Source organism: Anomaloglossus baeobatrachus, chromosome 1 (assembly GCF_048569485.1).
Source record: "Anomaloglossus baeobatrachus isolate aAnoBae1 chromosome 1, aAnoBae1.hap1, whole genome shotgun sequence".
NCBI classification, from domain to species: domain Eukaryota; kingdom Metazoa; phylum Chordata; class Amphibia; order Anura; family Aromobatidae; genus Anomaloglossus; species Anomaloglossus baeobatrachus.
The window spans coordinates 773,272,761-773,298,988 of NC_134353.1; the positions used below are offsets into that span (position 1 = coordinate 773,272,761).

The following is a 26,228-nucleotide window of genomic DNA, read 5'->3' on the forward strand; positions in this document are numbered from 1 at the left end:
CTCAAATTGCCCGGGGCACAGCAGCATACTAGAGCCAGGAGACGTGACAAAAAAGCGGTACCAGTAAACGACTCTCACTGCCTGCCATATGGGACAGGAACGGAGCCAATACAAGGACTTAGGTCCCAGCATAGCTTCAAGCCATAGGGACCAACACAACACAGCGCAGGGAGGAAGGACTCACAGAGAAAAGCACCGGCTCTGACCTCTGAACTATCCAGGATCGGCTGGAGAGCAAGACGGCTGGAGCGCATGACGGCGGGACCCGGCATTCTAAAGGCGGTGACATCTCAGTGAGTAAAGAACTTTGACTGCAACCTCTGTGTCGTCCAATCCTTCTTGCACCCTACCTCGCCCTAGCTGCACGGCAGCGGGAGACTACTACTCCCAACTTCCCCGGGGCCTGCGTTCTGCCTGTGGAGAGCCATAACATCCGAGCTGCGCTACCATCTGCCCTGGAGGACACCTCCTGCAGTAGTGGCTCCTACATTAGCCGCAAACCACAGGTGGTGTCACAAATACAAACTCTTCTCCCCTTTAAATAGCCCCTCCACCTTTATTGACACCGCCGGGGTCACAGAACCAGGTCGGGCTGCTGTGACATCCCAACTCACCTACACCGGCCCGATGACGAGTGACTCCGCAGACCCCATGGGCGCATCAAATACATGCGAGGGAGATGATACAATCTGTTGTGTCACTCACTGCTTCTGTGTCCTCCCCTGACGACATCTTGTTTCAGATACAAAAGTAGAAATAGAGGACAGATGCTGTGCTCATCTCTTCTGCAGCTCTGTCAAGGCCACGCAACCAGGTTATCTTCAGAGGGACGAGATGTAATAAAAACATAGTAAGCACCTGCAGCGCTGCCCCATGATGATTTCCTGTTCCAGGAGGGGAGATAGATACTCTAGGGACTGGTTGCAGCCCCAGCCTACTGTGATGTCACATTTGAGATTGTGACTCGCCCGCCCTAGGGCCTTGGGTGACTCAGTGTCGGGGCAGACTAGTCCGGGGTAGCCAGCGGTGGCGGGGCCCGACTCCGTCACCCTGGTGGAGTCAATAAAATGTGGTGGTATGGGGGAGATGGTAATAAAGTTTATATAAAATTTGTGACGCCACCTGTGGGAATTTGCAGCTATAGAGCTGCAGCTGCTGGAAGGGACCTCTGGGGCTGATGTTATGGCAGCTGAGGTGTTTCTTGCTCTCCACAGGTAGAGCGGGTATCCCGGGGCAACCTTTGGTGCTTGGTAAAGTCTATGGTGTTTGTGGACGAGGTGCAGGGCCGAAAGGGCAGTGGAAAGGAACAGACACAGACAGTGATTTCTTTTACCTTCTCCTTTACTTGTCCTCAGTCGGTGACCTCCAGGGAGCCTGTTACAGGTGGTAGTGGTGATCCAGTGACCTGAAGGCAGTCAGGGATTCACACTGGCCAGGTGAGTAATGAGGCCTGCTCCCTACGCTCTGTCTGGGTAAACGGGGTCTCACTGTTTCAGCAATACTGAGACCCGTTCTGCTGCTTTTCTGAGGTAATTTATTACCTCTCCCCATATGGCGGGCTGCGTGGGCTATCACAGGTGCCGCTCCTTCTATCCTGGCTCCAAGCCCTGGCTCTACAGCTGTGCCTCTGGCTGTGGGTTGGACGAAGACCTGCAGTCCTCTCCTGCTCCGGATGCGACCACCGGTACTCGAGTACTCGAGTGGCCCCGAACTCCGGTATTCGGCTTTTCAGCGATGATGTCGGGGTGAGCAGGCTGCGCTCCACTCCCCAATGTCCTTCTTCTCTTTGCCTCTCTGTGGGCTGTGTTTTCCTGGGCTGAGCGATCCGGCTCAGTTCCCAGCTCACACACCACACTACTCGAGTTCCTTTCTCTCTGAACTCTCCTCACAGACTACTTAACTCCTCCCCCTGGTCAGAGCTTATGGAATGCTCCCTGGAACTCCAGGTTTAGAGATCCCTTTGCTGGCCTGGGAGAGAAACTGTGTTGAATGATGGTACTTACTGGCCAATGGACTTCCCTGGCTACCTCCAGGCTCAGCATTAACCCTTTTGAGGAGGGCAACACTGATGTGGCAACCAGACCGCTGAGGCGCCACAACTGCTTTCAAACAAAATGTCATGGAAGAGAAGTAAAAAAAAAACCCACATTTAGAGATTAACAGAATTTGGAGAAGTGTAGGACATTTTATAATAAAGCTAATTACAAAAGTGATTAGGGTGAAAAGATAGCTATTTAGAAAGGACATTTCCGGTACCAGAGCAACCCTTTAAATATTTTAGCATGTGTTTTGTATAAGAAACTCTACAAGATGTTTGTTAAGCCCTAAATACTAGATGGATGTACATGCCAGGATTCAGAAACGTAGAAGTTAATCCTTTAAAGCAGTTCTCTAGGTTTAAGCAAAGAGAGGTACAAGAGCCAAGCATATCTATTTGTCAAGTATATCTGGCATCTAGTATGTGTTTGAAACTCAATCTTTGAGAGTCGATCGCAGCAAGCGCAAGTTGTCTGATGTCTGATTTGTTATACAGTTAGGTCCAGAAATATTTGGACAGTGACACAATTTTCGCGAGTTGGGCTCTGCATGCCACCACATTGGATTTGAAATGAAACCTCTACAACAGAATTCAAGTGCAGATTGTAACGTTTAATTTGAAGGTTTGAACAAAAATATCTGATAGAAATTGTAGGAATTGTACACATTTCTTTACAAACACTCCACATTTTAGGAGGTCAAAAGTAATTGGACAAATAAACCAAACCCAAACAAAATATTTTTATTTTCAATATTTTGTTGCGAATCCTTTGGAGGCAATCACTGCCTTAAGTCTGGAACCCATGGACATCACCAAACGCTGGGTTTCCTCCTTCTTAATGCTTTGCCAGGCCTTTACAGCCGCAGCCTTCAGGTCTTGCTTGTTTGTTGGTCTTTCCGTCTTAAGTCTGGATTTGAGCAAGTGAAATGCATGCTCAATTGGGTTAAGATCTGGTGATTGACTTGGCCATTGCAGAATGTTCCACTTTTTTGCACTCATGAACTCCTGGGTAGCTTTGGCTGTATGCTTGGGGTCATTGTCCATCTGTACTATGAAGCGCCGTCCAATCAACTTTGTGGCATTTGGCTGAATCTGGGCTGAAAGTATATCCTGGTACACTTCAAAATTCATCCGGCTACTCTTGTCTGCTGTTATGTCATCAATAAACACAAGTGACCCAGTGCCATTGAAAGCCATGCATGCCCATGCCATCACGTTGCCTCCACCATGTTTTACAGAGGATGTGGTGTGCCTTGGATCATGTGCCGTTCCCTTTCTTCTACAAACTTTTTTCTTCCCATCATTCTGGTACAGGTTGATCTTTGTCTCATCTGTCCATAGAATACTTTTCCAGAACTGAGCTGGCTTCATGAGGTGTTTTTCAGCAAATTTAACTCTGGCCTGTCTATTTTTGGAATTGATGAATGGTTTGCATCTAGATGTGAACCCTTTGTATTTACTTTCATGGAGTCTTCTCTTTACTGTTGACTTAGAGACAGATACACCTACTTCACTGAGAGTGTTCTGGACTTCAGTTGATGTTGTGAACGGGTTCTTCTTCACCAAAAAAGTATGCGGCGATCATCCACCACTGTTGTCATCCGTAAACGCCCAGGCCTTTTTGAGTTCCCAAGCTCACCAGTCAATTCCTTTTTCTCAGAATGTACCCGACTGTTGATTTTGCTACTCCAAGCATGTCTGCTATCTCTATGATGGATTTTTTCTTTTTGTTCAGCCTCAGGATGTTCTGCTTCACCTCAATTGAGAGTTCCTTAGACCGCATGTTGTCTGGTCACAGCAACAGCTTCCAAATGCAAAACCACACACCTGTAATCAACCCCAGACCTTTTAACTACTTCATTGATTACAGGTTAATGAGGGAGACGCCTTCAGAGTTAATTGCAGCCCTTAGAGTCTCTTGTCCAATTACTTTTGGTCCCTTGAAAAAGAGGAGGCTATGCATTACAGAGCTATGATTCCTAAACCCTTTCTCCGATTTGGATGTCAAAACTCTCATATTGCAGCTGGGAGTGTGCACTTTCAGCCCATATTATATATATAATTGTATTTCTGAACATGTTTTTGTAAACAGCTAAAATAACAAAACTTGTGTCACTGTCCAAATATTTCTGGACCTAACTGTACTTTCTTGGTTTTTATTTGGACCATTTAATCAATTCAACACTCAATAAGGAGTATGTGAACAAGCATTACCTTACTGAAACTGCCTGCCCTAAAAAATAAAAGTTCTTAGGAATTACTAAATCTCCTGTTTATACTGTTTCTATTATGATTGGAGATAACATTTTATGCAAACGTTTTATTCTTCAGATAATTATACTATTGGAGAGATTGGAGGTTACTGTATACTTTATTATTTTACAATAAAAATTGTCATTGAAATCTCCTTGTGTAGACACACTTGGGTCTTACTATACTGAGAATATTAAGGAAAACGGGCGGACATTTATAATTTGTATCATTGTTGCAGCCAGTGCAGCTGTACACTCGCGAAGAGTTAAGGGGACCTATTTCCAACCCCAAAATAGTTATGATGAGCTATTGGACTGTAAAAAGCCCCTATACTGTTCCTACACAGGGGTCTTTTTATATCAGTGTCTGCCAATGATACGAAGTATCTAATACTTACAAAGTTGGCTGATATACAAAATGTTCATTGGAAGAACTCATATCAGGAAATATCAATGTGTGTAAGGCTCTATTCATGTCTGTGTTATAGAAACAGAAATGTATATTGCATTCCAGCAGTGCTCTACAGAAACCACTGTCTGATCCTCATTGTGATAGCAGGAATTTCACTCAATCAGTATTGCATTGCTCTAAAGCAGTAGTCCCCAACCTGTGGCTTGAGAGCCACATGTTGCTCGCGGGCCCATGATGTGTAGCTTACTGCTGACTGCATTAATACCAGATCTAGCAAACAGCTATGAAGAGTAGGTCTCCAGATGGTCACTTTAGTGAGTAGCCCCTCACAGAAGAGTAGATCTGAAAGGGGGTGAGGTAGGAACCCCATGATATTGGTAAACTGATTCGGTGTGATTTCTATGCAAAAGCTTTGTCTGTCATTCTAACAGTAATAAGAGCTCTGGGTGTCACTGCTGTGAGGGAGGAGGGAGCTGGAAGTGACCTGCAAACCTTTTTGTGCTGAGTGTGACTTGCAACTCTCTCTGAGATCTAAATGTGGCTCTAAGGTCTAGGACACACGGCAAATTAAACGGTCCAAATGGAATGCGATATTAAGTGCAGTGTGATAATTGTATCAGCTGATAATGGAGGAGATGGAGAGATTAGTCCCTCCCTCTCCTCTGCAGGTGTGATCCAATCGCAGGATCGGATCACAGTATAATGACACTCGGCTCATGCTCGCAGCAGAGCAGGAGTCGGGGGTCGTTAGCATAACGTATCCAATGCTCTCGCATCGGATGCAAAGTGCTTGTGTGGCCTTAACCTAAAGGTCAGAAAGGTTGGAGACCACTGCTCTAAAGTGACAGAATATGCATTGGAGCCTTCTAACAGAACTTTCAGTGAAGGTTTGAAGAGAGTCTATCAAAAAAACTTAAGGACAAAAAATCTATGACAGTCTTCTGTTGTTGTACCTAGTAAGCAGGTTTACTTCCACATAATAATCTTTCCATTAGTAATCATTAATGGTTTCCAAAATCTGTATTTTATTTTTCCAAAGGGTCAAGCTCAGGCTAAGGATTAGCATGTATACATTGGCTTCTCTTCTATCCTCTGTTTGCTTACATCCGGATCAGCATAATTAAAATGGAGTAAGCTGAAGTGGAGTCTTTTCATTGACCTCTCCTCATCTTTTCCTGTTGCTGAGTTATTGTGAATACTTTTTTGAATAATCTTAATATTTTATGTGTTTTATGTGTTTTATGAATACACATACAATATATATATAATATTAGTTACAAATTTGGCTGATATACAGTGCACAGCATAAATGAGTACACCCCATGTGAAGAGTAAGATAAGATTTTAATCAATATCTCACTGAACACAAAAACAACTTCCAAAATTTTTGATAAGACAGAGTTGCATAGAACATTTTTTTTAACCCATAACATGAAAGTAATAATAATAATAATAAAAATTTTATTACAAAACTTCAGTTTTTCTCAAATTAATCCAATACATCTAGTATTTTGTATGACCTCCATGATTTTTAAGGACAGCACCAAGTGTTCTACACATGCAATGAACAAGTGGTTGGCATATTTAAATATCTACCTTTTTCTATTCCAAGAACGACCTCTTTTAGAGACTTGATGCCAGATGGCAAGTACTGCTTAACATGTCTTTTCAGAATTCCCCATAAGCATTCCATTGGGTTCAGATCAGGAGACAGCCACTTTCATCCCTTCTTCAGAAATGCAACAGTGGCATTTGATGTCTGTTTTGGATCATTTTCATGTTAAAAGTGCATGTATACCAAGGGCACGGAGTGATGGGCGTAATGGGGGCCTTTCCAAACGCCTGGATTGTCCGATGTACCCTTCATCTTATGGGTCTCTCTGGGGTTTATTTATAGGCACGCAATAAGCACTGCCTTCCAGATTAAGAACCACTTTACTTAGTGGATTCTTCAGGACTTCACATTTTGGATTGACACTTTTGCTTACCCATGTTATTGACTTGTCCTGTAATTTATTTGTGCATATGTATAATCTGCACACATTTGGTTACATAAATCTGGTGGTCTGCTATTTGATGTTGTGGTTATGTACTATTGACCTGTCCATGTGTCTAAATAACTCAACACACAGCCATTAATGTCAAAACCACTGGCAAGAAAAGTGAGTACACTGCTTACTGAAAATGGCCAAATTGTGCCCAAATAGACATTTTCTCTCTGTGTCATGTGACTCATTAGTGCGACAATGTCTCAGGTGTCAAAGGGGAGCAGGTGTATTAAATTTGGTGTTATTGCTCACACACTCTCTCATACTGGTCACTAGAAGTTCAACATCGCACTTAATAGCAAAGGATTCTCTGAGGAGCTGAAAGAAAAGAATTGTTGCTCTACAAAAAGATAGCTTACGCTTTAACAAAACTTCCAACACCCTGAAAATGAGCTGTAGTGAATGAATGGGCTGAACTTCACTTGTAAAGCGCCATGGAATAAATGGCGCTATAATAATAAATAATAATAATAATAATAATAATAACTTGTGCTGCTCGGGTGCTGCTCTCCTTCACCAAGGAGAATCAGTGTGCAGTCCTGGCTTGGTGTAAGGTGCATGATGCTTACTTGCTGCTTTGGGTCAATGCTCATCACCCCTGATGCCAGTCCTTGATGCTGTCGGGTAGTAAGACATGCAACACCAGAGTTCCCTTGGCCAATCAGTTTTTGTGTACTTTTATTCTTCACAAAGTTATGACAGATATGGCCTTCCTTTCTCTCTCGCTCGAGGTACTACTCTTCGTTCTGTTCCCCTCTATCTAGGACCTTGTCCTCAATACTCTGGGGTCAGCACCACCTTCTCCTTAATACCACACACCTTCATCCTCTTCTGGGCTCTGACTACTTCTCTAGCTTGACAACTATCTAAGGCCGCTTAGACCTACGTTCACTAGTCCCATTTGAGCTTCCGACCAAATATGCCAAAAATGGGTTTTGGAAGCATGCACCGATGGGGCCATTGGCAATAATGGTGCTGAAGGAGTCACTGTGTGCTCTGTCTTGCACCATTTTCGGGCACATATGCTTTCTGGAGGCGGACAGCCAGACGCAGTCTACTACGTCTGGGTGTCCACTTGCAGAAAGCATATACACCCAGAAATGGTACAAGACAGAGAACACGGTGACTCTGTCTTTTCCATTATAGTCAATGGCCCATCAGCGCATGTGTCCGAAACCCATTTTGCAGTGGGGTTTGGACGTAAGCGTGAAGGGGACCAGTTAACGTAGGTAATAACATGGTGTGAAAGCTCCCTAAGCTCGCCAGATTGAGCCTTAGGCTTTGGACCTCCCGATGTTACTTCAGTATTCCCTGACTGGCTCTAGCACCGAGGCCACATCCTCTCACTTTGAACCCACTTCTTGACAGCTTCTTCCTCTGGAGCTTCCTCTCCTAGGATACACCTGCCACCTGTCACTCCTCACTTTCACTACTTTAACCCTATCTTATCTAACATCACTTCTAAAACTTAATCTACCTCAGGCTAACCCGACCACTAGATGGCAGCATTCGGTAACCTGACAGACAATCCAAACTCTGCTTCATCCAGAATCTACTCTTCTTTAAAAACTCATAAATATCAACACATGTACTTATAATATTCAATACATAAAACATAACATAGTTTTATCATTGTGGTACTAACCTCCTAATACAGTAGCACGGTGGCCTAGCTCATTCAGCAATTTAACATGATAGGATCCACTCACAGCAGGCCTCATTCTGGTAGACAAAAAAGAAGATGAGTACTGCCAGCATTGCTGCAGAGGTTACAGGGATAGAGGGTCAGCCTGTCAGTGCTCAGACCATACGCTGCACACTACATCAAATTAGCCTGCATTGTTGTTATCCCAGAGGAAAGCCTCTTTTAAAAATAATGCACAAGAAAGCCTGCAAACAGTTTGTTGAAGATAAGCAGACTAAAGCTGGGTTCACACATAGCGACAGCGACAACGACGTCGCTGTTACGTCACCATTTTCTGTGACACAACAGCGACCTTGTAAGTCGCTGTTATGATCGCTGCTTAGCTGCCAAACACAGCAGAAGCAGCAGCAATCATAACGACACGTGTCGCTGTGTTACGTGTGCAGAGAGCCACGCACACTGCTTAGTGCTGGCTCCCTGCACTCCTAGCTACAGTACACATCGCATGAATTACCCGATGTGTACTGCAGGTACATGTGCACAGAGCAGGAGCCGGCACTGGCAGCGAGAGCGGCGGATGCTGGTAACAAAGGTAAATATCGGGTAACCAGGGAAAGGTCTTCCCTTGGTTACCCGATGTTTACCCTGGTTACAGCTTACCGCAGCTGCCAGATGCCGGCTCCTGCTCCCTGCTCGCTTCATTTCGTCGCTCTCTTGCTGTCACACAGCGATGTGTGCGTCACGTCACAGCGGGAGAACGACGACCAAAAAATGAAGCTGGACATTCAGCAACGACCGGCGACCTCACAGCAGGGGCCAGGTCGTTGCTGGATGTCACACACAGCGACAGCGACAGGACGTCGCTGCAACGTCACAGAAAATGGTGACGTAGCAGCGACGTCGTTGTCGTCGTCGCTGTGTGTGACACTACCCTAAGGACATGGATTACTTAGATAAACTTATTTGGCTCAGATGGTGTCAAGCATGTGTGGTAGCAGCCAGGTGAGGAGTACAAAGACAAGTATATCTTGCCAACTATGTGTGGCTCATACTGTACATAGTGCGCTGTGTATGGTAATATAGGAGACTATGTGGGGGCTCAATCTGTTCATAAGAAGTTATCTGGGGGCTCATACTGTATATGGAAGGCTATGTGAGACTCATACTGTATATATGAGCTTATCGAAAACAGGTGATAGCCCAGCAACACGTCCAAGACAATAAAATAAAAAAAATCTTTATTTAATTTTATTAAAAGTCCGAACATGCTATGACTAAGAACCTTTGTTTGAAACATGTCAGCTACTAGAATTTCCCTTGGATTTAAACTAGTTTATAGACTTTTAACGTTTCCTATTTTTATGTGACTTAATGACCAGGGATGTAACATTGCGGCCTAAAATTCATTTGATTGCCGTGGCCATAGCAATGGCTTTCAAATGATGCCTCCTGCTGTTTCTTACAGCAGGGGACCTTTGCTTGATCCCAGTGTGGTGGCATTGCTGTGACTGGCTGTTCAAATCTGAACCGCCAATCACTATGATCGCACTATATTTGGCTAAAAAAGTGCCCCAAACTGTGCGATCTGGTGAGATCCAGCTATGAGGTGCTGCAACAGGTAATTGGCTGGGGACCACTAAACGCGGTGCCCCCACCCCTTGCAGCATTAATTGGAGCGATCATGCTATAATGCACAATCGCATTCTATCAGCATGCAGGGGGGATGGTCTGACATGGCTGGCGGTGGAGAGCCCTCCTCCAGCATGTCTGCACCGTGCCCCTGCTGGTACTTGTAGTACAACATCGCCGCTGCTGTCCGATCGCCGCTCCTGCTCCTCGATCCTTCTGCAGCTTTAAGTATTGTGTGCTGGCCCTGCACCCACCTGATCTGCCACCCTGCCCTCCTACTAATCTGCCCCGTCTATGCCCCCCTGCAATCTCTTCTTATGTCTCCTGCGTTCTCTCCTCCTGTCCCGATTCTCCTGCCTCTGAGGTAGATGGGATCCCTTGGCTTCTCTTGCATCCCCTCGGCATCTGCTGTCCCCATCTGATGTCCCCGACCTGCTGCCACTGGGTCATCCAAGGCCCTCATTGGTCTGATCGCATCTGCTGCCTCCATCACTGGTTTCTTACTGGGTTCTTGACCTTCAGCCATCTATCTTGCTGCCATCTGCTGCATCCTGTAACAAGCTGTCCTTCTTGCTGCCTTCTTTTCATCCTGTAGTTCCTGTGGTCACTGATCCTTCTGCTAATCCTCTGGGTCCTCCGAGTATAATTTTTTTGACCGTCATCCCCTGGCGCTTTTTGCACCTCATCCATCCGTGCGTTCTGCAAGCGCCGATCCGTGATGCACATCACAGATTGGCATCCATGCTCAATTTTGGGCTGGATTTTTTTTGTTTCATCTGTATCCCCCGTTGCGTTTTGCACCTCATCCGTCCGTGCGTCCTGTCGAGCGCTGATCAGTGATGAATCGGCGACTGTGAGTTTGAAAAGTCAAATGGTGATCCTTAACTTCTGTGCCCTGCCGTGCGAATAAACAATTGATTTCCACCACATATGTATACTCAGGAGTCATGATAAATATAAATGTTATAGTGAATTTTTTCCTGATACACTTGTTAAAAAAAGACTACCTAGTTGAAGTAACAATTTTGTGATAAAAAAAATCCCTGTTTTTTCATGGCTCAACGTTTTAAACTTCTGTGAAGCTCCTAGGGGTTCAAGGTGTTCACCAAACATCTAGGTAAATTCATTGAGGAGTCTAGTTTCCAAAATGAGCCCACTTGTGGGGGAGTTCCACTGTTTAGGCACATCAGGGCCTCTCCAAACGCGTCCGCCAATGATTCCAGCCAATTTTGCTATCAAATATGGCTCCTTCCATTCCAAGCCCTGCCATGTGCCCAAACAATTGATTTTCACCACATATGAGGTATTATAGTGAATTTTTTCCTCATATACTTGTGAAAAAAACAATTTTGTGGTAAAACATATTTTTTTATATTTTCACAACTCAATGTTATAAACTTCTGTGAAGCCCTTGGGGGTTCAAGGGGCTCACCAAGCATCTAGATAAATTTCTTGAGGGGTTTAGTTTCATAAGTGGGGTCACTTGTGTGGGTTCTCCACTGTTTAGGTACCTCAGGGGGTCTCCAAACGTGATATGGCGTCCGCTAATGATTCCAGCTAATTTTGCTTTCAAAAATTCAAATGGCGCTCCTTCCCCTACCCTTGTGAAAATGCAAAATATATTTTTGTGTAAGAAAGTAACATTTTCATTTTTTTCCCTTCCACATTGCTTTGGTTCCTGTAAAGAACCTAAAGGGTTAATAAACTTCTGATGTGATTTTGAGCAGTATGAAATGTGAAGTTTTTAGAATGGCGTCACTTTTGGGTGTTTTCTGTCACCTAGGCCTCTCAAAGTGATTTCAAATGTGATGTAGTCACTAAATAAAATGGTTTTGTAAATTTTATTGTAAAAATGAGATATTGCTGATGAACTTTGAACCCTTCTAACTTATTATAAAAAAAAATGTTTCAAAAATTGGGCTGAAGTAAGGTAGACACGTGGAAATGTTATTTAGTACCTATTTTGCGTGACATAACTCAGATTTATGAGCATAAAATTTAAATGTTTGAAAATTGCAAAATTTTCAAAATTTTCTCCAAATTTCTGAAATTTTCACAAATAAACGCAAATAATGTCGGCTTAAATTTACCACTATTAAGAAGTACAATATGTCTCAAAAAGCAATGTCAGAAAACAATGTCAGAATCATTGGGATCCGTTGAAGCGTTCTAGAGCTATAACCTTATAAAGTGACACTGGTCAGAATTGCAAAAAATGGCCCGGTCAGAAGGGTGTTTTAGTGACCGGGGGTGAAGGGGTTAATTGAATGAAATAAAGAATTTTCAATTTTATTCTCCTGGATGTGTTGCTGGACTATCGCCTGTTTTGGATAACCCTGGATTTTGACTTTCAGTGTGCATCGTGCTCCACCTTGCAGAGGAATGCATTGTTTGTCCAATTGATAATAAATACAATTAATAGATGAGAAGAATAATTTTTCCCTTTTTTGTATATTTGAGGCAATGAGGACCCACAAAGTGTGGGACTGATCATGTATTTAGGAGGCTATGTGAGGTCTCATGCAGTAGTTAGGAGGTTATGAGCAGACTTATACTGTACTTAGGAGGCTATGTGCGGACTCATACCATATGTAGGGGGCTCATACTGTATATAGAGTGCTGTGTGTGGGCTCATATGGTATTTAGAGAGGCTTTGAGGGGGAGCTCATACTGTATATAGGGGCTATGTGGGGGCTCATACTGTATGTACGGCCTGACAAATTGAAAAACAAAAATTTGATCCAGCTCACCACACATGGAGTTAATCCTGGGACGGTGCACGGATAAGAAGGCAAATCCAGAATCAGGCAAAGAAGGAAAGATCCAGCATCCAAGTCCACGTAGTATAAAACTTCAATTTTATTAATACATGCTAAAAAAATGCATAAAAAAACCCACCAGGAGGGCATGATACAGAAGACGCGTTTCGGACATCTAGCATCCTTAGTCATCTCAAATGATGACTAAGGACGCTACGTGGACTTGGATGCTGGATCTTTCCTCCTTTGTATGTAGGGCCTGTGTGGGGGGCTCATACTTTATATAAGGGTGCTGTGTATTGGCTCATACTTTCAGGAAGGCAGGACTTGCTGAAAAAGAAGGAATCAAAATTACTGGATATATCATCAATAATCTTAAATACACAGATGATATATCATTGATAGCAACAAGCATAAATGGAATAAAGGACTTATTATGAAGTGTCAAGATGGAAAGCTCAAACATGGGACCCCTACTCAATACAAAAATATTGACTGCTGCCAAGTCCAAGTACGACCGGGACACATTAGAAATGGCCGGCGACGAACTGGAAGTTGTAAAGGATTTCAACCTACTCAGATTAATGATCACTCAAGATGCAGCGACAACACCAGAATAGGAGAATATCTATTTGCAAATCAATAATTTATTCACTGGACAAGGTCTTCAAATCGAGGAATATTTCACTGGGGATGTCAGCATACATAATGCTACTCAATATTAAAGGGATGTCCACTATTTGGACAACCCCTACTCATTCCCCTTGTTCGCCTCCCTAAGAATAAATTATCCTATACTTACTATTGGGTGCAGTCGTGGTTTCAGCAATGTCTGAAGTTGCGTTCCCAGAGTCCATGTGACATTGATATGACACGCAAGACTCACAAACAATCAGCGCCCGGTGTCTGTCTTCCCGCCTTCGCACATTTGAGCAGGATGTGAGTGCTGCGCTGGCTTTCTGCTCAAATGTCCGAATGCGGGTGAAGGAAGCAGGCACTATGGTTGCGTGTCCCATGTGTCATAATAATGTTACGTGGGCCCTGGGAACGTTACTTCAGACATCGCTGGAACTGTGGCCGCATCGGAGGTGAGTTGTCCAATTAGTGGACAACCCTTTAAACGATACAAATAATATTACTATAAAATAAAGATTATAATGAATATTTTAATATTAATATTGAGCAGAATTAATTACAGCCTATTGGTTTGGAACGCCATACCAGTCTCTCACGATGTCTCATGTGTCCCCAACCCCCCCCCCCGGGAAAAATAATAGCCCACCCTTACTTTTAGAGGCTTTCTATAACCTTAGTAATCAAATTTGAAAAAAAAAAGAAAAACATTTGTGGAATTGAATTTTTTTTGTAATTTCATTGAACTTGGAGGGTTTTTTCCAATTTTTCAGTACACTATATGGTAAACTGAATGGCGTCTTTGAAAAGTGCATCTTGTGCGCGAAAAACAAGCCATCATAAGGCTATATTGATGAAAAAAAAGTCATGGCTCTGGGTACAAGGGGAGGAAGAACTAAAGGTCAAAAACAGAAAATGACAATGGCGTGAAGGGGTTAATGCCATAAGATACTAATTACAAGCTTTGTGTGTAATAGATAAATCTTTTCCATCTATTCTATGTCTCAAATGTACGAAAACGTCTATGATTTGTGCCACAAAGTGCAGAAATAAGACACAGCTGTGGGCTCCGTTCCATATACCGTCCTTCAGTATATATACTATTTGGAGGAATACTTTATATTTTAGGGTGAAGTTACATTTTTACTTTGAAGAAGTTAAGAACGTTGTTAGCTCATCACAAACATTATCTTTTCTGTGCTATCTTTAGCAGTTATGTCTGTGGTTAATAAAGGAATATTTTATTCTGCTCACCACAAACCTCTCTTGAAGAGTGTTAAACATCTGGCTTAAAAAATAAATGGTAGATTCTTTATTTGTAGAAACAAAAGATATTCATTATTGTGTAAACTTCATATTTCTTAAGGAACGTTCTGTTCCTACTTAAGTGCATTAAAATCCACATGCCTTAACAAATTAAAAGAAGGAAAATGATCTTAATGTAATTTACATCATTTGATTTTTTTTTTTGTCACTTCGGGTGAGACTTTAAAGAGATCTTGTCAGGTGCAATATTCACCCAGAACCACGAGCAGTTCTGAGTGCATATTGCTAATCCCTGCCTATCCGTCCCTGTATACACTAGCATAGATAAAGAGATATTTATAAAAATTATTTCTAAAGATCCTTCCTTATATGCTAATGAAGTCAGGGACTAGTCGCGAAGGCATTAGTTCCCTTGGCTAGTTGGCCCCCTTAGCATGTAAGCACTGCCCTGTGGGTGTGCTAACATGCTAATGAATGCGCAGCGTCAGAGGTATGGTCGATCTCACTGCTCTCTGCTGCACCATGCCCAATTCTGATTTTGACTCAGTGTGCATGATCAGAAGTCCCGGACTTCCAGTCATGCATACTATGAACCCGGGTGTAGGCGTCCTGGTTTCAAGCTGGTGTAGTATGCATGACTGGATGTCCGTGGACATTCTAATCGTGTGCACTTAGCAGAAAACCAGTGGTGACAGTGTGTCGCACCCACGCCAGCCGTCGGCCTGCTCGGATCCGGATCTGTGGTATGGCTCGAGGATTTCTTCCGGACCCGGGGGTCGCGCGGACACTTCGAATAAAAAGGGGACGTATTTGTACGGGATTTGCTGTAATCACTCTGTGACACCACCCACGGTGTGTGGTGAAGTGTGGCACCACCACTGCTGCTGTTGGGCACCCAGGAGCGATGTGATGGCAGCTGGATGTTAACCCCTCCGTAGGTAGGGATGGTTGCCCCGGGCCCAGTGTCTCTATGCTGAGGATAGTGACTGCATGGGCCGGTGCACCCAGTCAGACCGGGGAATGTTAGTTTACTCACGATTGAAAGAATCAGACAAGTCCAGTGGTAAACCAAGGTGCTGGTGGCTGGCTGCCGCAGATGGGTGTATTCTGGTCCCCCATCCGATGTGGTGGTCTGTGTCACTTTCCCCTGCACTGTGTTTTCGGTGTGTTGGACTTCCTGGTGTGGAACACGGGAGTCTGCTCCCGGTACTTTTGGTTGGGAGCCTTGCCCGCTGTCGCTGACCCTTGGGATCTACCGGGCCCTGGCGGATGCCCTATCCCTCTCGGTGGGTGGTTGTCTGCTTTTGGGACTTTGGTTGGGACAGGACCTATAATCCTGCCCTCAATTGGTTAATTAGCGGAGTCGGTGGTTCCAGTTCTCTGCTTCAGGGTCCAAGTACCCTCTCTGTGCACGGTTTCTGGGTCGGTTCTCCAGTGTCGGTACCAGCGGGCTCCAACCCTGCCCCAGTCCACCTTGGATCTCTGGCAGCCTGACTGACATGGACCACCGTCTGCCACCTAGCCAGCACGCCGGGGCCCCAACCCCGACGCCTTTCCTTTCTGTCAACCAGCACTGACACTGGCTTGAACTCCAACTTCCCACTCCTCTCCACTTAACTTAACTTCACTTAACTGACTCTCCTCCCACCCCGGGTTCTCTAGACCCCTAGATGGGCGTTCTTCATCCGCCTCATCCCGCCCACTGGTGTGTCTGTGCTATCCTGAGGGGGGTGACTAGGATTTTAGGTTGGCTGATTTAACCCCCTGTGAGGGAATGTGTTGTGCGGGGGTCTATGTGTGACTACCTGGTGTGCCAGGGCGTCACAACAGCAGAGGTCAGAGCGACCATGCCTTTTATGCTGTTCATTGATTAGCATGTTAGCACGCCCACAGGTGCGTGCTAACATGCTAAGGGGACCAACTAGCCAAGGGAACTAACGCCCTTGCTCATTAGCATATTATAAAGGATTTTTAGAAACACTTTTTTCTAAAGATCTCTTTATCTATGCTACTACATACAGGGACAGTTGCACAGGGATTAGCAATATGCAGCCAGAACTACTCGTGGTTCTGGGTGCATATTGCACCTGACCGGTTCCCTTTAAAAGGATTTCAAATTCAGCCACTGCAAGTAGATGGAAGATGCCCAATATTTTCTTACGCCTTACAACAGATCAACATTGTAACTCTTCATTTATATCTTCTTTTTTTACCCTTCATATTCACATTAGAGTTAGAAACTTAGTATTTTGTGTTTTTTATGTATAATTAGACAAATGTTCTTTAAATGTAATAATATGAAAACTAAAATCTAAGTGTAGGCTAACAATATAATGTATCATCTGGGTTTTCAAATGTCTCCTATTTCTGTTTTCCTAGTAGTTTTGCTGAAGTTGAACTCTTCAGATGACCAGATATTGCTGACCGGATTTGAATATTTTCTTTTGCTGTTTTTACTTTCAGACTACAGAACAGGGCCCTGCTTCACTCAAGTCAGCAATCAGATGTGTCAGGGTCAGGTGACTGGTATCGTGTGCACAAAAACCCTCTGCTGTGCAACGATTGGCCGCGCCTGGGGACACCCATGTGAGATGTGCCCGGCTCAACCACAACCCTGCCGTCGTGGCTACATTCCCAATATACGCAGCGGAGCCTGCCAAGGTAAACTGCTTCATACTAATGTATATGTGTCATAAATCTACATCCTGAACATAGCATAAATCAATATATTTAACTGCGAACTCAATGGTTATATTACTTAAACAATCGCGCCAATCAATCCTTAAAGCACTGAGGGGTTCCATGCTTTTCTTTTAGATTAGCTAGATATTTTTAAACGTTTAGTGCACAAACACTGAATGTATTCATTTATAATGTTACAGTATGTTATCAGTCAAAAAATGCTAGAAAAACAGCGTACCACCCATTAGATGCTACAAACCCATATGTCTGCAAAGATTAAAAAGAGACGGTCGGGCACTGCAGCCTCAGGTGAGTACTCATGGGTTGTGGTTCTCTTGGATATCGGGTCTCCAGCAAACTTCGGTGGTGCTCTGCCAATATAGAAGCAGTCCGATGAATCCGTTAAAACAGGAGAGGCGGCACTTCACGGTGGAGTATATGCAATATTTTAATATGCGATTGTAAGCAAAGTTACAGCATAAGTGGGGAGGGGGGAGTGCAGGTACGCCGGACAACGGCCATTTCGCACTGAAACAGGTGCTTCCACAGGTCCGAATATGTCTGATTTTGTGTGTTGCCATATTAAGAATTCATAAACGTCAGGAATCTATCACTAGGTTTTTGCTTCCCCATTGGACATCAGCAACATTTTTGGGCTGTCACACTAATTATAGCTATGTCACTTAATGGGCTGCTTGGAGGTCACATAAAATCACTGTTTTGTAGATATAACGCTTCTCAGAATACCGATCTGCCTGTTCTTTTAGTAACCGCACCCACATCACTGATTACACAGAAATATGTGATAGGCAAAAAGCTGCCAATCAGAGGTGGGGGTGTGGCTAAACAAAGCTCATAAATATTGAGGACTCCTATTTTTATAGTCATATTCTCCTGCTGATAAAACTGTGCTTAGAATAAAACTACAGCAAGCAACCTACTAAGTGACACATTTCTGGAATCCAGGTCTCTGTCGTTACGATATGCTGCTCTCAGATTATGTGCCATAAACTTGAAGATAGATTCCTTTTAAACAATTTAGCAGAAGGGTCATAGAAGAATCTACTGAAGAACTCTTATAATACCTTGATGCAATGGCCACATGGCCCTATGAACTGCAGTAGTATACTCAATGTCCACACTTAGAGTAGAAAAGCTCAAAATGTATTTATCAATTAATAAAATTCATATCACATAATCACTTCAAGCAGGTGCTACCAGCAAATGCTGGGTAAAAAAAAAATCAAAAAATACATGGGGTCACAGTAATATCCTTTATAAAACAAATTTATATAATTACAGCACACATACAAAGAATAACCAACCAGGTATAATAATATATATAGATAACTAAAATCGGTATCAGTAATGGCCCACAATACTGGTTAATTAAGATACGGGCTGTATATCTAAATATTTTTCACCAAAGGAATAAAGAGTAAAACTTACATATGACACACAATGTTATGACCGCCCAGCAGCCCCAATGCGCGTTTCGTGCTTCTTTTCTTCAGGAAGAGTGAATTTCCTCCCACACTTTAATTTTACAAACTAATAAATTTCTCTTGAAAGTATGTGTAACTAAGGTAGGGAAATTCCGATCAGAGAATTAGTATGGGGAACCTGAGAGTAAGGTCCTGAAGTGAATGATGACAACCTGCCTATTATGTCAGTGTTATATCAGTAAATTGAGAAGTACAGTAAATAAAAGTTTAGAGACCTTATAGAGGGAGTCAGAAGTCGCCCAAACACATTACATAACAGTTGCCTAAACCTCCTTTTTCAGATGGCGCAGCAGAGCATTTAATACATATTGGAATCCCCTGACTCCTTTATGGCATGTTGTTTTATCAAAAGGACTGATATGTTGAATTTCAACATGCCCAATCCTATGTTCCTTAGAAGAGTCTTGACGGAGTTGATTGCCTTGACATAAATATGCACACGTTCATGTGTATGGAATAGTTGGGCTCATTCTGTAAAGGGAAATTATTCTATTAATGTTTTTTGTTAGATAGATTTTAATGATCATCTCTGAAATGTAATACCCATGTGCCTGACTGCAAAATTTGAGTAATTATTTAATCTTCTGCTTTTAGACAATGTGGGAACTGCTGAGATTTCTGCACTCTCCATGTTTATTTTGAACGTAACCAGTTTATTACAACAGAGAACAAAGGCATAGCTAAGTGATAAAGTAACAAGCAGGGGGTGGACGGGTCAAGGGCTAAAAGACACAAATAACTTATTCCCTAGTGACATTATATTCTGTAAGAGTCTTTATTCTTTTTTACAAGTACAATTGTTTATCCAGTTGAAGTCTTATGGATATAGGTTTAGTGAGATCTTTTAAACGGAATCTGTCAGCAGGTTTTTGCTACTTCATCTGAGAACAGCATGACGTAGGCAAAGAGATTCTTACTCTAACGATGTATCACTTAGATTACTGGGTGCAGCCATTCTGACACAATCTGAATTTTTAGATTTAGCCATCTAGCAGAGATGAGAGCTGTCCTGCCCACACCAGGCTCTCTATCGAGATTGTACATTGGCAGTGAGGTGTCAACTAAAGGAGTGAGCTTGCGTGACTTTGCAGTCCGAACAATGATAAGTACTGCTGCTTAAACAACCATTGAAAATAAACAACAGATCGGACCTTGACAAGACAGGCATCCCTAATTTCTATTTTTTAACCCGTGCAGCATGCTGTCTTCAGATTACATAGCAAAACACTGCTGACAAATTTCCTTTGATATAGTAGGGGATTGTGTCATATTAGAGTTGAGCGATGTTGGAGGTTTGAGGTTCGCCAATTTCATGTTTGAGTGATTTTGGGGGGTGCTCGAGATCGAACTCGAGCTTTTTGCTAAAAGCTCAACCGTTTGAGTTACGTTTGAGAACAGTTCGATCACCAAAAGCAGGGCTTTTTACAGCTACAGTGTGCAGGGAGCCATCGCTGGCAGCCTGCGGTAAGCTGGTAACCAATGTAAATATCGGCTATCCAAGCAAAGCGCTTTGCTTGGTAACCCGATATTTACTCTGGTTATGTGTGCAGGGAGCCGACACTTCCCCGCTTGGCTCCGCCCTCTCCTGCACTCGGCATGTACACACACACACACACTCACACTCACCTGTCCCCAGCCATGCAGTCCCCGACACTGACGTCCTCAGTGCCACATGGCCCCGCTAGGCTTCACCCACTTCGCACTCCGCCGCCTGCACACATGTCCCCACTAGGCTCCACCCACCTCGCACTCCGCACACATTACCCCGCTTGGCTCCACCCACCTCGCACTCCACACACATTACCCCGCTTGGCTCCACCCACCTCACACTCCGCACACATTATCCCGCTTGGCTCCGCCCACCTCGCACTCCGAACACAATACTCCACTTGGCTCCACCCACCTCGCACTCCGCACACATTACCCCGCTTGGCTCCACCCACCTCACACTCCGCACACATTACCAAACTTGGCTCCACCCACCTCGCACTCCGCACCCATGGCCCCGCTCGGCTCCATTCACCTCGCACTCCGCACACATTGCCCCGCTCGGCTCCACCCACCTCGCACTCCGCACACATTACCCTGCTCGGCTTACCTGCGGTAATGAAGTCCCGCCCTCCCGACCTCAGCGCTGTCACTGTCCTCCCTGGCCGCCGCTTGTCACATCTCCTTCTCTCGCTGCCGACCCGAGACTGTGACTAGCGGTAACGTCACAGGCTCCCGCGATACTTGGTTGTGAAGGCGGCAGTCATTGAAATCAGTGAGAGCTCTGCTATCAGCAGTGCAGGAGATCGTCACCGCAGGTAATGTACCTTGCTATCCTCCTGACAGCAGCACTTGTCATGCCCAGCAGTGACCTGGGCTGACCTATTGATGTTAGCTCAGGTTACTGCATTGCTCTCCCAGCCAATGGGGAACATTCTGCTCTTCATTGACTGGGATATTGACTATGGTATGGATCGCCGTGGGAACCGCTTGGATTACATCAGACCTGGATTTGTTTTTCTTTCTAATAAATTGGTGAAAGAGGGAATGTTTTGGGGAGTGTTTTTTCAAATAAAAATGTGTTTGTCATCTATTTTGTTTTTATTACTGACTGGGTTGTTGATGTCGGGTATCTGATAGACGCCTGACCTCACGAACCCCAGGGTTTGATGCCAGGTGACATTACACATCTGGTATTAACCCCATATATTACCCCGTTTGCCACCGCACCAGGGCACGGGATGAGCTGGGGAGAAGCACCAGGATTGGCGCATCTAATGGATGCGCCACTTTTGGGGCGGCTGCGGCCTGCTATTTTTAGGCTGGGGAGAATCCAATAACCATGGACCTCCCTAGTTTGAAAATATCAGACCCCAGCTGTCCGCTTTACCTTGGCTGGTGATCAAATTTTGGGGGGACCCTCACGTGTGTTTTTTGTATCTATTTAATTTAAAATAACAGCGTGGGGTGCCCTCAGTTTTGGATTACCAGCCAAGGTGAATCTGCCAGCTGTGGTCTGCAGGCTGCAGCCGTCTGCTTTACCCTAGCTGGCTATCAAAAATAGGGGGAACCCTACGTCATTTTTTTTTTTGGGGTGAAGCGCCAGGATTGGCGCATCTAGTAGATGCGCCACTTCTGGAGCGCATGCGGCCTGCTATTTTTAGGCTGTGAAGGGCCAATAACTATGGACCTTCCCACCCTGAGAATAAAAGACCACAGCTGTCCGCTTTACCTTGGCTGGTGATCCAATTTAGGGGGGACCCTACTTTTTTTGGTAATTAATAATATTTATAAAATAATTATAAAAAAAGAGCCTGGTGTGACCTCCACATTGGATCCCCAACCACGGTAAAGCTGCCAGCTGTGGTTTTCAGGCCACAGCCTTCTGCTTTACCCTAGCTGGCTATCAAAAATGGGGGGACCCAACATCATTTTTTTTTAACTATTTTTTTAAATAAAAAAAATTAATGTGCTTCCCTGTATTTTGATTGCCAGCCAAGGTAACGCCAGGCAGATGGGGGTGCAACCCGTAGCTGTCTGCTTTATCTGCGCTGAGAATCAAAAATACTGCGGAGCGCTATGTCATTTTTTTTAAAGATTTATTTTTACAGCACTGTGATGTCCAGCAATCAAAATACAGGGAAGACCTTTTTGTTTTTAGTTATTTAAATAAATAATTAAAAAGAATATATATGGGCTCCCGCTGCATTTTTTGTATTGCTAGCTAAGGGTAATCCAAGCAGCTACTGGCTGCTAACCCCCACTGCTTGGTGTTACCTTCACTGGCAATGGAAAATCCAGGGAAGCATTTTTTATTTTTTTTGCCAAAAAACTACAAAAAAAATGACGTGAGCTTCGCCATATTTTTGTATGCTAGCCAGGTACAGCAGGCAGGTACGTGCTGCCCCCAACCCCCAGCTGCCTATTTGTACCTGGCTGGGAACTAAAAATATAGGGAAGCCCTTTTTTTAATTATTTCATGAATTTCATGAAATAATTAAAAAAAAAACGACGTAAGCTTCACCCCATTTTTGTGTCCAGCCGGGTACAACTAGGCAGCTGGGGATTGGATCCGCAGCACAGGTTAGCCCGAGCTTTCTGAGCCCCTCTGCTGTGAATTGCAGTCCGCAGCCGCCCCAGAAAATGGCGCTCTCATAGAAGCGCCATCTTCTGGCGCTGTATTCAACTCTTCCAGCTGCCCTGATGCCAGTGGCTCGCTGGGTAATAATGAGTTAATACTAGCTTTGTTTTACTAGCTAGTATTAAGTCAGAGATTCTTAATGTCAGGCAAGTTTGACTCAGCCATTAAGAATCTCCAATAAAGGGTTAAAAAAAGACACCACACAGAGAAAAAATACTTTAATAGAAATAAATACACAGACACACTTAGAGACTCCATGTTTATTACTCCCTCTTATCCCTCCACTATCCATGGTCTTCTGTCTTCTTTCTCCTTCAGCCCATGCAGCTCTGCTCCATCAGCAGCACTGCATGGGAGAAAGACGCTGCAGCTCCCCGTGCAGGCTTTTCACTCCATGAGTGATCAGTGCTGCTGGCTGTTAGCGGTAACGTCACCGCTGACAGACGGGTTACCATAGCAATGGTGCTCCGATCACGTGATTCCCGATACCGCTGGGCTGTTAGCGGTGATGTCATCGCTAACAGGCGCGTTGCTATGGCAACGGTGATCTCCATTATTGACCGGCTGTGTCAGCCGGTCAATAACGTAACGGGGAAGTAGAACGTGGAGTCAACCGTGTGCCAGAGCATGTCGCCGGTACACGGCGATACACAAACGTGCACTGTGTACCGGAGAGTGCAAAGACAGGACCTAGCATGACGTCAAAGCTATGTGACCAGTCTGTAGCCAATGAGATAATAGACATGTGACTGGTCACATGGCTATTTTGAAGTCACGATAGGTCCTGTCATCACTGCTGGTTACCGGGAGGACGCAGCTATTACCGATGGAAAAGCGGCGGGAGACAGAGTGCAGGACGCATCGCGGGGACCGGTAAGTGTTATGGCAATGTTTATTAACTGTATGTGTACATTTATAATGTGTTTTTATGTGTTTGTGATTACCTCCCATTGTTTTCATTGGGGTTCGAGAGGTTCATCGAACGGCTCGTCGAACGGCTTGTCGAACGGTGCACAGTTCGACGAACCAAACCGAACTCGAACTCTAGGGGGGTGGCTCATCTCTAGTCATAATGTTATGTAGTTCTTTCTGGGGTAATAAAGTATGAATAGATGTGAATAGTTGTGTGGATCAATAATAAAATTTATCATGAAACGTTGCAAATGTAAGTACTGTTTTCTTCCAAAAGAATTTCTTCATACAGTAGTTATTGCTTTGTCAGCATATTGTCACAGTCAGTTGATGTTTTCACTTAGTGTGAAGATGAAAACATGCACAAACATAAACAAGATTATTCTTTCATGTAGAAAAGCCAAATTCTGCACGTTTCTTTTTTTTTTTTTTTGTAGATGAGATTTAAGGGCGTTTATACATAAAAATATGGTGAGGATTTGCCAGTTTACTCTTAAAAACCTGATTTTTAAACCCACTGTGATATTTTCTATCTGCTGTAATCTGAAGTATTGGTGCATACACATAAGTTACTGCTGGTCAGTCCATCATCAGGATTTATTAATCAAAACCAGGATTTACTCCAAAGCAGAGAAGTACAAATCTCTGTTATAGTTTTTTCTCTGTAGATTTTCCTCCGGCTTTTGGCTTACAAACACTGATGCCAAATAATAATGTATGAATATGGTCTTAGATTTATATGACTTTTGTACTTGCTATACACTTACACCCCATTTACTTACTTAGGACCCTTATTTATTACTTGTGTCTTATGGTTTTAAAAAGGCTAAAACAAAATTGTAACATTTAAAAATATAAACAGTAAAGGATGACATAAAATTATGATAATCAGTAATGATATTTTATTATGAAGTAATAATAATAATCATCATCATCATCATCATCATGAGTCAAGTAGCTAAAATTAAAGGGTACCTATTTATCTTTTTGTGGATCTTTATTCTTTTGTTTTCTTCTACATTCTCATTGTAAATATTTTTTTTAATGTTCAGATATTGATGAATGCCAAGCAATCCCAGGACTCTGCCAAGGAGGTAACTGCTTAAATACAGATGGATCGTATGAATGCAGGTGTCCTATTGGTCATAAGCAGAGTGAATCCACACAAAAATGTGAAGGTAAGCCCCATAAATACATCCATTGACAGGTCTATGATACCCACCTGTATATACAGCATCTTATTATTTCCTGTTCGCTCACATGAGTGCTTAACTTGGATGAGTGCTGTCCATTTTTTTATCACATAGCAGTTGGTCCAATATTATACTATGTGGTATGAGAAAAAGAAACGCAGCATGACAAAGCGGAAGCGCAAATTGGATAGTGTGCTCCCATAGAAGTCTGTGGGTGCGTGGAAATCACTGTACAGCACTCAGATGTCATCCGATTTCTGCGGGCTCACAGAAGGGAGAAGATGGAGAAATAGAGTACTTCAACTTCTCCTCGCCTGTGCTATAATCGGACCACACTAAGGGGTGCTTCACACACAGCGAGCTCGCTGCCGAGATCGCTGCTGAGTCACGGTTTTTGTGACGCAGCAGTGACCTCATTAGCGATCTCGCTGTGTGTGACAATGAGCAGCGATCTGGCCCCTGCTGCGAGATCGCTGCTCGTTACACACAGCCCTGGTTCGTTTTCTTCAAAGCCGCTCTCCTGCTGTGACACACAGATCGCTGTGTGTGACAGCAAGAGAGCGACAAATGAAGCGAGCAGGGAGCAGGAGCCGGCGTCTGACAGCTGAGGTAAGCTGTATCCAAGATAAACATCGGGTAACCAAGGTGGTTACCCGATATTTACCTTAGTTACCAGCCTCTGCAGCTCTCACGCTGCCAGTGCCGGCTCCGGCTCTCTGCACATGTAGCTGCTGTACACATCGGGTTAATTAACCCGATGTGTACAGCAGCTAGGAGAGCAAGGAGCCAGCGCTAAGCAGTGTGCGCGGCTCCCTGCTCTCTGCACATGTAGCTGCATTACACATCGGGTTAATTAACCCGATGTGTACTGTAGCTAGGAGAGCAAGGAGCCAGCACTCAGTGTGCGCGGCTCCCTGCTCCCTGCTCACACTGGTAACTAATGTAAACATCGGGTAACCATACCCGATGTTTACCTTAGTTACCAGTCTCCGCAGCTTCCAGACGGCGGCTCCGTGCAAGCGCAGCGTCGCTTGCACGTCGCTGCTGGCTGGGGGCTGTTCACTGGTCGCTGGTGAGATCTGCCTGTTTGACAGCTCACCAGCGACCATGTAGCGATGCAGCAGC

General features: G+C 44.1%; 1 protein-coding gene across 1 annotated transcript in view; it reads left to right on the plus strand.

Annotated features, from left to right (window-relative positions):
* FBN2 (fibrillin 2) overlaps positions 1 to 26,228 on the plus strand; it is a 415,749-nt gene that overhangs the window by 117,788 nt on the left and 271,733 nt on the right. Inside the window, exons 6-7 of the mRNA XM_075324675.1 lie at positions 17,146 to 17,343; positions 24,963 to 25,088. Coding sequence (XP_075180790.1) covers positions 17,146 to 17,343; positions 24,963 to 25,088 — 324 coding nt within the window. The remainder of the gene's footprint in view (positions 1 to 17,145; positions 17,344 to 24,962; positions 25,089 to 26,228) is intronic.